The sequence below is a fragment of the Sapajus apella genome, unplaced genomic scaffold (genome assembly GCF_009761245.1).
Source record: "Sapajus apella isolate SASKATOON/1434 unplaced genomic scaffold, GSC_monkey_1.0 scaffold33, whole genome shotgun sequence".
Classification (NCBI taxonomy): domain Eukaryota; kingdom Metazoa; phylum Chordata; class Mammalia; order Primates; family Cebidae; genus Sapajus; species Sapajus apella.
The window spans coordinates 22867991-22879852 of NW_022436973.1; the positions used below are offsets into that span (position 1 = coordinate 22867991).

An 11862-nucleotide genomic window follows, 5' to 3' on the forward strand; every position below is an offset into this window, starting at 1 on the left:
AAAAAAAAAAAAAAAGGAGGAAATAAAGGAAAAGAAAGAAGGCTGGGCGCGGTACTGTATGCCTGTAATCCCAGCACTTTGGGAGGCTGAGGTGGGTGGATCACTTGAGACCAGAAGTTCAAGACCAGCCTGGCCAACATAGCAAAACTCCTGTTTCTACTAAAAATACAAAAATTAGCCAGGCATGGTGGCAAACACCTGTAATCCCAGCTACTTGGGAGGCTCAGGCAGGAGACTCACTTGAGCCTGGGAGGTGGAGGCTGCAGTGAGCCAAGATTGCACCACTGCACTCCAGCCTGAGTGACAGGGCAAGACTCTGTCTCAAAAAAAAAAAATTAAAATTAAAAAGGAAAGGAAAGAAAGAAGGAAAGAGTGCTGAAAATTAACCTAAAAAACAGGTTCACGAGTGCTTCTGAAAGTTAGAAATGTAGCCAACACTTTATGGGTTTAATTGGGTTTTTTGTTTTTGTTTAGTTTTGTTGAGACAGAGTCCTGCTCTGTTGCCCAGGCTGAATTGTGTCCCCCAAAAGATGTTAAAATCATAACCCCTACTCAGTTCTTGTGAATGTGACTTTATTTAGAAAGTGTCTTTGCAGATGATCAAGTTGAGATGAGCTCATTAGGGTGGTCCCTAATCCAATGACTGTCGTACTTATTTTGAAAAAGGAAATTTGAACACAAGAGACAGATATGCATAGAGGGAAGACAATTTGAAGATACAGAGAAAATGCCATCTACAGGGTAAGGGATGCCTAAGGCTACCAAAAGCTAGAAAAAAATCATAGAATAGATTCTCCCTCACAGTCCTCAGGACTTCTAGCCTCCAAAAGTCTGAGACAATAAATTTCTATTGTTTAAGCCACCCAGTTTATGAAGTTTTGTTACAAAAGTCTGAGGAAACTAATAAACAGCAGAAGAACAGGAAATAATACAAATATTAAATGGGGTGATAGTGTGAGGTAAGTTCCTATTTTTCACATTGGAGAGGCAAAGAAAAAATGTTGTCCTTTTTATTAATAAAAAAATTAAGAAGAAAGAGCATACTCATATAATTCAGAATTATGGAGGTCACCAAAAAGGAGAATGTAAAGAAAGTGAAGCCCTTGTGCATTGCTGTTGGGAATATAAAATCATGCAGTACTATGAAAAACAGCATGGTGACGCCTCAAAAAATTAAACATGGAATTACCATATGATCCAGTAATTTTACTTGTAAGAATATACTAAAAATAACTAAAACAGGGACTTGAAAAGATGTTTGTATACCCATGTCTTTTTTTTTTTTTTTTTTTTTTTTAATTGAGACAGAGTCTCGCCCTATTTCCCAGGCTGGAGTACAGTGGCACAATCTCAGCTCACTGCAACCTCCGCCTGCCAGGTCCAAGAGATTCTCCTGCTTCAGCCTCCAGAGTAGCTGGAAATTACAGACACGCGCCACCACACCTGGCTAATTTTTGTATTTTTAGTAGAGATGGGGTTTCACCATGTTGTCCAAGCTGGCCTTGAACTCCTGACCTCAGGTGATCCGCCTGCCTCGGTCTCCCAAAGTACTGGGATTATAGGTGTGAGGCACCATGCCCAGCTTACACCCATGTTCATTGCACCATTAGTCACAACAGCCAAAAGATGGAAGCAGCCCGAGTGTCCATCAAATGAATGAATGGATATGAATGAATGTAGTATAAACATACAACAGAATATGATTCAGCCATAAAATAGAAATTCTGAGACATGCTACAACATGGATGACTTGAAAACAAGTCAAGGTCATCCTATGTGAAATAAACAAGATACCTTTGTGAAATAAACTTATATGAAATAAACCAGACACCAAATGACAAATATTATATGATTCCACTTACATGAGGTAACTATTATAGTCAAATTCATAGTGACAGAAAGTAGAATAGTGGTTGTCAGCAGTTGGGGGAGAAGGAAATGGGGATAGTGTTTAATGGATATAGAGTTTCAGTTGGAGAAGATGAAAAAGTTCTGGAGATGGATGGTGGTGATGGCTGCACAACAGGAAAGTACATAATGTCAATGAATTGCATACTTTAAAAGTAGTTAAAATGATAAATTTAATGTTATATATATTTTACCACAAGAAAAGTATGTATATAAACACATTAACATGTAAAACCTTTTCAGTGCTGCAGAGGTTCTCTCGTATCTCTTTCCAGTCACAACCTCCCACCTCCCGCCAGAGGAAGCATGGGTCTGACCTCTATCATCATAGTTTAGTTTTATTTGGTAACTGTGCTACATCTACATTTTCTTATCCATCTGGTTGATTTCACTCAACCTTTTATCTACGAGATTCATCCATGTTGTTGTGTGTACTGGTAGTTTGTTCCTTTTTATTACTGAATAAAATTCCATTTTATCAATAGTGTATATCAATTTTTTTTTGAGACATAGTCTTGCCCTGTTGCTCAGGCTGGATGGAGTATAGCGGCGTGATCTCGGCTCACTGCAACCTCTTGTCTCCTGGGTTCAAGCCATTCTCCCGCCTCAGCCTCCTGAGTAGCTAGAATTGCAGGCATGTACCACCACCACCACACTCAGTTAATTTTCATAATTTTAGTAGAGACAGGGTTTTACCATGTTGGTGAGGCTGACCTCAAGTGATCTGCCTGTCTTAGCCTCCAAAAGTGTTGGGATTAGAGATGTGAGCCACCATGGCTGGCTGTATATCACAATTTATTTAAATATTCACTTGTTTTTGAATTCATTTTTTCTGGCTATAATACATAAAGTTGCAGTGAACATTTCTATGTGTACTTTTGTGTAGATATGTATTTTTCATTTTTCAAAGGTGAATACCTAGAATTGAAACACCTGGGTTATCAGATACATGTATGTTTCTCAGATATTGCCAAAGAGTTTTCTAAAACTGTGGAGTTGGTTTACATTTCCACTTAAAACTTGGAGATCATCTGTGCTCTACCCACAGAAGCTTTAATTCAGCAAGGGCATGCTGACAGGGCAATGACACTGGTCTTTTTTTTTGAGAAGGAGTTTCATTCTTTGGTGCCCAGGCCGAAATGCAGTGGGGTGTGATCTTGGCTCACTGCAACCTCTGTCTCCCGGGTTCAAGGGATCCACCTGCCTCAGCCTCCTGACTGGCTGGGATTACAGGCACATGCCACCACACCTAGCTAATTTTTGCATTTTTGGTAGAGATGGGGTTTCATTATGTTGGCCAGCCTGGTCCTGAACTCCTGACCTCAAGTAATCCACCCGCCTCAGCCTCCTAAAGTGCTGGGATTACAGGCATGAGCCACCACACCCAGCCTGACTTTGGTCTTCTTTTCTTTTTAAAAAGCTCCTTAAGTGTTTCTGATTCACAATCAGGTTAAGAAGTTTCTTAAAGGATGATAATTACAATGTTTGTAATCATAAAAAATAAGCTACTCTTATAGCTTAGAAACAAAATGAAGCAGGAAAGAATCTGATGTTAGCTTTATTTAAGGACACTATTTGACTGGCAAAAGCCTCCTCACAGTTCTGGTTTTATTTCTCTTACCTTAGTTATTTGAACTGCATCATCCATTACCACTCATTGGAATTCCATAAATACTGTGTTTTTTGTTTTTTTAGTTGTGTCACCTGCAACCGAAGGAAAAATACCTTTAGAAACATACAACATTCCTGGGTAGACTGTTTTAGCTTTTGAATTCAAGACCAGCCTAGGCAACATGCAAAATCTCATCTCCACAAAAAGTAGCCAGGCATGGGTGGCATGTGCATGTAGTCCCAGCTACTCAGGAGGCTGAGGTAGGAAAATTGCTTGAGCCCACAAGGTGGAGGTTGCAATGAGCTGAGATTGTGCCACTACACTCCAGCCTGGGAAAGAGTGAGACCCAGTCTCAAAAGAAAACAGCCAGGCACAGTGGCTCACACTTGTTATCCCAGCACATGGGGAAGTCAACTGGATCACATGAGGTCAGGAGTTTGAGACCAGCCTGGCCAACATGCCAAAACCCCATCTCTATTAAAAATACAAAAATTAGCCGGGCATGGTGGCGCACACCTGTAATCCCAGCTACTTGGGAGGTTGAGGCAGGAGGATCGATTGAACCCAGGGGGCAGAGGTTGCAGTGAGACCGGATCACGCCACTGTACTCCAGTCTGGGTGACAGAGTGAGACTCTGTCTGCAAAAAAAAAAAAGAAAAGATAAAGAAATAAATGGATAAAAAATAAAAATAAAAAGAGCCCTATTTTATTTATTTTATTTTTTGAGACAGGGTTTCACTATTGTTGCCCAGGCTGGAGTGCAATCGCATGATCTCAGCTCACAGCAACCTCCGCCTCACAGGTTCAAGTGATTCTCATGCCTCAGCCTCCCGAGTTTACAGGCATGCATCACCACACCTGGCTAATTTTTTATTTTTAGTGGAGACGAGGTTTCTCCATGTTGGTCAGGCTGATCTCAAACTCCCAACCTCAGGTGATCTGCTTGCCTCAGCCTGCCTGCCAAAGTGCTAGAATTACAGGCGTGAGCCACCACGCCTAGCCTGAAAAAACAACTCTATTTAAATCACTATGGATTGTTTTGGATAATGGAGTATACCCTAACAAGATGTTTCACAGAGGTGTGCTTAAAATTCTAGGAGCCAGGCCGGGCGCGGTGGCTCAAGCCTGTAATCCCAGCACTGTGGGAGGCGGAGGCGGGTGGATCACGAGGTCAAGAGATCGAGACCATCCTGGTCAACATGGTGAAACCCCGTCTCTACTAAAAATACAAAAAATTAGCTGGGCATGGTGGTGCGTGCCTGTAATCCCAGCTACTCAGGAGGCTGAGGCAGGAGAATGGCCTGAACCCAGGAGGCGGAGGTTGCGGTGAGCCGAGATCGTGCCATTGCACTCCAGCCTGGGTAACAAGAGCGAAACTCCGTCTCAAAAAAAAAAAAAAAAATTCTAGGAGCCACAGAACAAAGCTCCATCTTAAATAAATAGTTCAGATCACTGAATAGCTCATAGGTCTTTCCAGTAAGCTCATAGTATGGAACGCTCCTCTCTGTCACACAACTTGGACCATGCCACTACAGGGTCGTTTATATATACCATTAGAACCTTCCCTAGGGAACATAAGGCAGTGTCTAAAGATAGTTTTGACTGTCACAACTAATAGCAGGGACGCTGTGCTAGCAGCATCTAGGGGATAGAGGCCTAGGACGCTGCTAAGCATCTTACAAATCACAGGACGGCCCCCTATAACAAAGAAGTATCTGGTCCCAAATGTCAATAGTGCCAAAGCTGAAAACCTCTACATTGGTCAAAGACCTACCTTTAGCCAATGACTGCACAAAGTTAGTACAAGAGCCTAGCCATTTCTACCCCTTGTGGCATTCCTCTATTAGGCAATCTGAGTGGGCTTTGTCAGGTGTGCGTTGCAGTCTGATGGCTCCCCATACTCAAACATGTTCCCTTCTCTGTTTCTTCACAGGCATTACTCCCCTAATAAGTCCTCTGCCCTCCAACCCCATCTGTGTCTGCTTCCTGTAGAATCCAGCTAGTACATAAATTAACATTCACATCCACACTGGAGTGTGCATTCACACTGATGGAGAAACAAGAACCACTGGGGGAAGAGACTTCCAATAAACAAACCAAAATGGTAAAAATCCTAGACTTCTGTACTATCCAAATATTCCATAACAACCATCTATTATTTATATATAATAAAAAAGCACATTCCCAGGTACTAAGAAACTAAAAGATCAGACAATGGACTTCACAGACATCTCATAAACTCAGCTTCCTCATTTGCTAAATAAAAGTTGTACTAGGCCAGGTGCAGTGGCTCACGCCTGTAATCCCAGCACTTTGGGAGGCTGAAGCGGGCGGATCAGGAGGTCAGGAGTTCAAGACCAGCCTGACCAACATGGTAAAACCATGTCTCTACTAAAAATACAAAATTTAGCTGGTGAAACCCCACCTTTAAAAAAAAAAAAAAGAAAGAAGGAAATTTGATTTGAGACAATCAACTTTGTCAAATCTTGGACGATGTCAATACATGGCTGATTACCAATTACAGATAATCAGAACACATCAAAAAGCAGCAGCTCAACAAGGATCAGAATAAAAATAGGTATTATATATTAAAGTACTTACTATGTGTCAGACACTGTATCAAACTGTACAATGTACATTATTTAAGGTTACCTTCAAAACAGTACAGGAAATAGATACTTCACTTTGAAGATACTACCAATGAAGAAACCATGGCATGGAATAGTTATTAATAAATAACTTGTCCACAAACGACTGGTACACGGCAAAACTGAGACTCAAACCCAGGTGTATATGGCTCCAAAATCTGCTCTCACCTACTGACTACATAAAGCCTATATTTCATGTATGTGAACGACCACAAGAGGAAAAGAGCTTTATCCAAAAGGAACTGAATGAAAAGTTTTAAAGCCCTGTTTGAAATGTATCATAACTGTCATATACTCCTATGTATGCTGCAATGTACACAGCCAGTGAGGCTTTCCAATCATGGTCTAATTAAGTGAATAAAACAAATGGGAAGAGTCAATGTGTGGATATGGCAGACTCTCATATCGCAAAGATGGGAAATAAAACCCTGTCCAGAAATCAAAGAGAGTCCACAAATAAAACGATAGTACCATCCCCTACTGTTGACAGAGCCATCCATAGTAAGTCCCATGCTTACTACGGCAACCACTAGTCTTGATACTCACTATGTTTCTGTCTTTTTGCTTCCTCAGGAAGCAAGACAGGAAAATTGCTCTCCTGATCTATTTTATAAAGAAGAGCTTTCATTTAAAAATAAGAGTGTTATAAGTGAATACGTAGCCAGGCACAGTGGCGTGTGCCTGTAGACCCCAGCTACTCCAGAGGCTAAGGCAGGATCAGCTGAACCGAAGAGTCAGAGTTTAGCCTGGGCACCCTGTCTCTTTTTTTTTGAAATGGAGTCTCACTCTGTGGCCACGCTGGAGTGCAGTGGCACAATCTTGGCTCACTGCAACCTTCAGCTCCCAGGTTCAAGCGATTCTCCTGCCTTAGCCTCCTGAGTAGCGAGGACTACAGGTACGCACCACCACATTCAGCTAATTTTTGTATTTTTAGTAGAGATGGGGTTTCACCATATTGGCCAGGGTGGTCTCGATCTCTTGACCTTGTGATCAGCCTGCCTTGGCCTCCCAGAGTGCTGGGATTACAGGCATGAGCCATCACGCCTGGCCACCCTGTCTCTTTAAAAAAGAAGAAAAAGAGAATATGTACAAAGTAATTAATACTTTGCCTGACACCCAATATTTCTATATACTAAACTTCATCTAAATTCCATAAAAAACATCATCTTTTTTTGTTTGTTTGTTTTTGAGACCAAGTCTCACTCTATTGCCCAAGTTGGAGGCTGGAGTGAAGTGGCGCAATCTTGGTTCACTGCAACCTCTGCCACCCGGGTTCAAGCAATTCTCCTGCCTCAGCCTCCCGAGCAGCTGGGATTATAGACGCCTGCCACTGCACCCAGCTAATTTTTGTATTATAGACGCCTGCCACTGCACCCAGCTAATTTTTGTATTTTCAGTAGAGATGGGGTTTCACCATCTTGGCTTGGCTGGTCGTGAACTCCTGACCTTGTGATCCACCTGCCTCAGCCTCCCAAAGTGCTAGGATTACAGTACAGGCGTGAGTCACCATGCCTGGGCGTCTTACTTTTTTTTTTGAAATAGGTCTCGCTGTGTTGCCCAGGTTGGTGTCTAACTCCCAGACTCAAGCAGTCCTCCCACTTCAGCCTCCTGAGTAGTTGGGATTACAGGCATGTGCCACCACACCCAGCTTTACCTTTTTTCTAATCTAGTAATACTGTATAGGAATCTAGAAAATTATTAAAACCCTCCAGCTACCAAAATCTAGAAATGTTGGATAAATGCAAACATCCTTTGAAAAGCTTAGCTAAGTTCTCAAGAAGGCAGGGGAAACTACCAGTGGCAAGAAAACAAAAAGTGAACCAAAGCTAAAGCTGGAAGTGTGAGCTGACCTCTGTACTGGACCCAGGAGCATTTAACACATTTGAATAACCAAGGAAGGAAAGGAGACAGGAAATAGGAGAAGGGGTAGGAAAGGCTCCGGAGAAATTATCTCTCATGAAGTTGTGGCTCTCTAGGCCCAAGGTCTCAATGAAAATATCTCAGGGAAAATCTACCTGCAAGAACAAGAAGACCCTAAAAAAATGGAAAGACATCCTGTATCTTTTTTTTTTTTTCTTTTTCCAGAAATAAAAAAGCTTTCAGGCCTGTAAATCCCAGCACTTTGGGAGGCTGAGGATGGTGGATAACTTGAGGTCAGGAGTTCGAGACCAGCCTGGCCAACATGGTGAAACCGTGTCTCTACTAAAAATACAAAATTTAGCTGGGCATGATGACACACGCCTGTAATCCCAGCTACTTGGTAGGCTGAGGCAGAGCTTGAACCCGGGAGATGGAGGTTGCAGTGAGCCAAGATCGTACCACTGTACTCCAGCCTGGGAAACAGAGTGAGGCTCTGTCTCAAAAAAATAAATAAATAAAAATAAAAAATAATAAAAAGAAATAAAAAAACCGGACCCCAAAATTTATATAGAATTGCAAAGGACTCAGAATGGCCAAAATAATCTTGAAAAGGAAAAACAAAGTTGGAGAATTCATACTTCCTGATTTCAAAACTTATTGCAAAGCACCAGTAACCAAAGCAGTGTGATAATGGTATAAGGAGTAATATACAGATCAATGGAATAGTATTAAATGAATCCAGAAATAAATACAAGCATCTATAGTCAACTGAGTGTCTCACTCTGTTGCCCAGGCTACAGTGCAGTGGCACAATCAGAGCTCACTGCAGCCTTCAACTTAGGAGTTCAAGCTATCTTCCTGCCTCAACCTCCCAGAGGCACACACCACCATGACTCGCTGGTGATGAAATACTAGCCTCAAGCAATCTTTCCATCTGAGTCTTCCAAAGCTTTGGGATTACAAGCATGAGCCACCACACACACCTTACTGTCAACTAATTTTTGGGAAGAGTGCTAAGACAACATTCAATGGGAAAAGAACAGGCTCTTAAACAAATGGCACTAGGACAACTGGATACCCACATGCAAAAGGAATCCTTACCTCATACCATATATAAAAATTAACTTGGGACTGAAAGTGGTGGTTCACACCTGTAATCCTAGCATGTTGGGAGGCCAAAGTGGGCTCGGATTACTAGAGCCCAGGAGTTCAAGACCAGCCTAGGCAATAATAGTAAAACCCCGTCTCTAGAAAAAATACAAAAATTAGCCAGGCATGGTGGCACAAGCCTGTGATCCCAGCTACTTGGGAGGCTGAGATAGGAAGACAGCTTGAGCCCAGGTTGCAGTGAGCCAAGACTGTGCCACTGCACTCCAGCCTGCACCACAGAGCAAGACCCTGCCTCAAAAATCAAAAAAACAAAAACATTATCAAAGTGTATCAAAAACTTAAAAAGCTAATACTATAAAATTCTTCTTTTTATTTTTTGAAACAGAGTCTTACTCTGTGGCCCAGGATGGAGTGCAGTGATCCAACGTTGGTTCATTGCAACCTCTGTCTACCTGGTGTAAGTAACTCCTGCCTCAACCTCCCAAGTAGCTGAAGAAGCATGCACCATCAGCTAATTTTTTGTATTTTAGTAGAGATGGGCACCATCTTGCTCAGGCTGGTCTTGAAATCCCGAGCTCAGGCAATCTGCCTGCCTCAGCTGGGATTTACAGGCATGAGTCACCGTACCCAGTCTAAAACTATAAAATTCTTAGAAAACATAGGTAAATCTTCATGGCACTGAATTTGAAAATGGATTCTTAGACATGACACTAAAAAGCATAAACAACAAAAACATTGATAAATTGGGCTTCATCAAAATTTTGAAAGACAACCTATGGGAGGCAAGAAAATATGTGTTAATCAGATATCACATATCTGATAAGGGTCTATTATCAGAACAGATAAAGGACTCTTACAATCCAACAACAAAAAGACACCTCCCCTCAATTTAAAAATGGGCAAGGAATCAGAAGAGACATTCCTCCAAAGAATATATACTAATGGCCAACAAGCACATGAAAAGATTTTCACAAGACAGCCAAAGGTGGAAATAACCTAAATGTCCAATATTGGATGAATAAACAAAATGTGGCATTATACATACAATGGACTATTATTCAGCCTTAAGAAGGAAGGCGCCTGGTACAGTGGCCCACACCTCTAATCTCAGCTACTTGGGAGGCTGAGGTGGGAGGATCACTTGAGCCCAGTGAAAGTTTGAGGCTATAGTATGCTATGATGGCATATGTGAACAGCCACTGCATTCCAGCCTGCAACACAGTGAGACCCAGCTCTTTAAAAAGAATGAAGTACTGAAACATGCTATAAACACGGATGGAACTTGAAAACATATGCTAAGTAAAAGCAGCCAAAATGCAAAATATGTGGCACTAAGTAAACTGCAAAAAGGACACCTATTTACAGTATGAGGGCTTGAAGAAGGCAGTAGGCTGCCTTGCTTGGCCTCCCTTAGGAATATGCATGTTACCCAATAGCGACTCAAATGTTTCACTCTTCTGCATATGTTCATGAATGACTATAAAAGTACTATGAGTACAGATTTTGGGGTTACAAATAAATTTTAGCAAGTAGGTAAATTTGCAAATGGAAATCTGTGCATAATGAGCATCAACTGTACTTCTTTTTATCTCCAAATAATTCAGTCTAAAAACCATTAGGTGTGGCTGAGCAAGGTTAGCATGCACGTGATCTGGTAAGGAAAGGAAAGGCTGGGTGCATTTAAGGGGATTGATAAACTAAGTAAATATTAATATATTAAGAATAACTGGAGCTCAGTTTCTCTGTCAGAGAAGAGAGATACAATTACAAAAAGGGAGAAAAACAAAATAATGAATTCTGAGGGTAGGTATGAGTGTGAACTCATAGTATTACACACATACACAAAGCAAGAAATAAAGAAATGAGTGTATGTGTGTGGATGTATGTTTGTGTATGTATATACATGCATATATACTCTAGCTTTGCCTGCTGAGAAAGTCTAGAAACAGTGACAGCTCAGTGGAACAATCACATCTAGTGTCCAGACCTGACCTCTAAATACATTTTCCAATAACGGGAACCAGAGTTCCTTGGTGAAACTGGATCCTTCCGCTATACAGGATGTTTTGGGGACAACTAGAATCACTCAGATGAGACCTGAAGATAAGCTGGTAGTACTGTACTGCTGTTAAAGTCCAGATTTATTTCATTTTATTTTTGGAGACAGGGTCTCACTCTGCCACCCAGGCTGGAGTGCAGTGGCACGATCTCGGCTTACTGCAACCTCTGCCGCGTGGGTTCAAGCAATTTTCATGCCTCAGCCAACCGAGTAGCTGGGACTACAGGAAGGCATGACCACATTGGGCTCATTTTTTTGTATTTTTAGTAGAGACAGAATTTCATCATGTTGGCCAGGAGAGTCTCAAACTCCTGACCTGAAATGATCCGCCTGCCTCAGCCTCCTAAATAAAGGATTACAGGTGTGAGCCACCTCGCCTGGCTAAACTCCAGATTATAAGGCTCATTAAAGTATTTGGGGCTGTTGGGGCTTGCTCTCTGATGGTTCAGGGAGCAAAAATACTCTGTAACTATTCTTGCAATTTTTCTGTACATTTAAGTATTTTAAAATAAAGGACAAACTGCAAACACAACAAAAAAGTGCACACTAATGTCCCAGTATTATAAAAATCTAATTCTTCCTTAGCAAAATTTTCTCCTTACTTTTATTAGCTTTTCTAATAGTGCATCTCATTTTTTCCTTTTTCCTTTTTTTTTTTTTTTTTT

General features: G+C 41.4%; 1 protein-coding gene across 8 annotated transcripts in view; it reads right to left on the reverse strand.

Annotated features, from left to right (window-relative positions):
* The window catches only part of PTPRA (protein tyrosine phosphatase receptor type A), a 170865-nt gene that overhangs the window by 117680 nt on the left and 41323 nt on the right, over positions 1 to 11862 (reverse strand). For 5 of the 8 annotated variants that reach the window (XM_032295594.1, XM_032295588.1, XM_032295590.1 and 2 more), the window contains exon 2: positions 3530 to 3612. The exons of the other annotated variants lie outside the window; for them this stretch is intronic. Coding sequence is in view for 2 of the 5 variants with exons in the window: in XM_032295588.1 (XP_032151479.1) it covers positions 3530 to 3556 (27 nt within the window). In the remaining 3 variants the exon portion in view is untranslated. The remainder of the gene's footprint in view (positions 1 to 3529; positions 3613 to 11862) is intronic. 8 annotated transcript variants of the gene reach the window in all.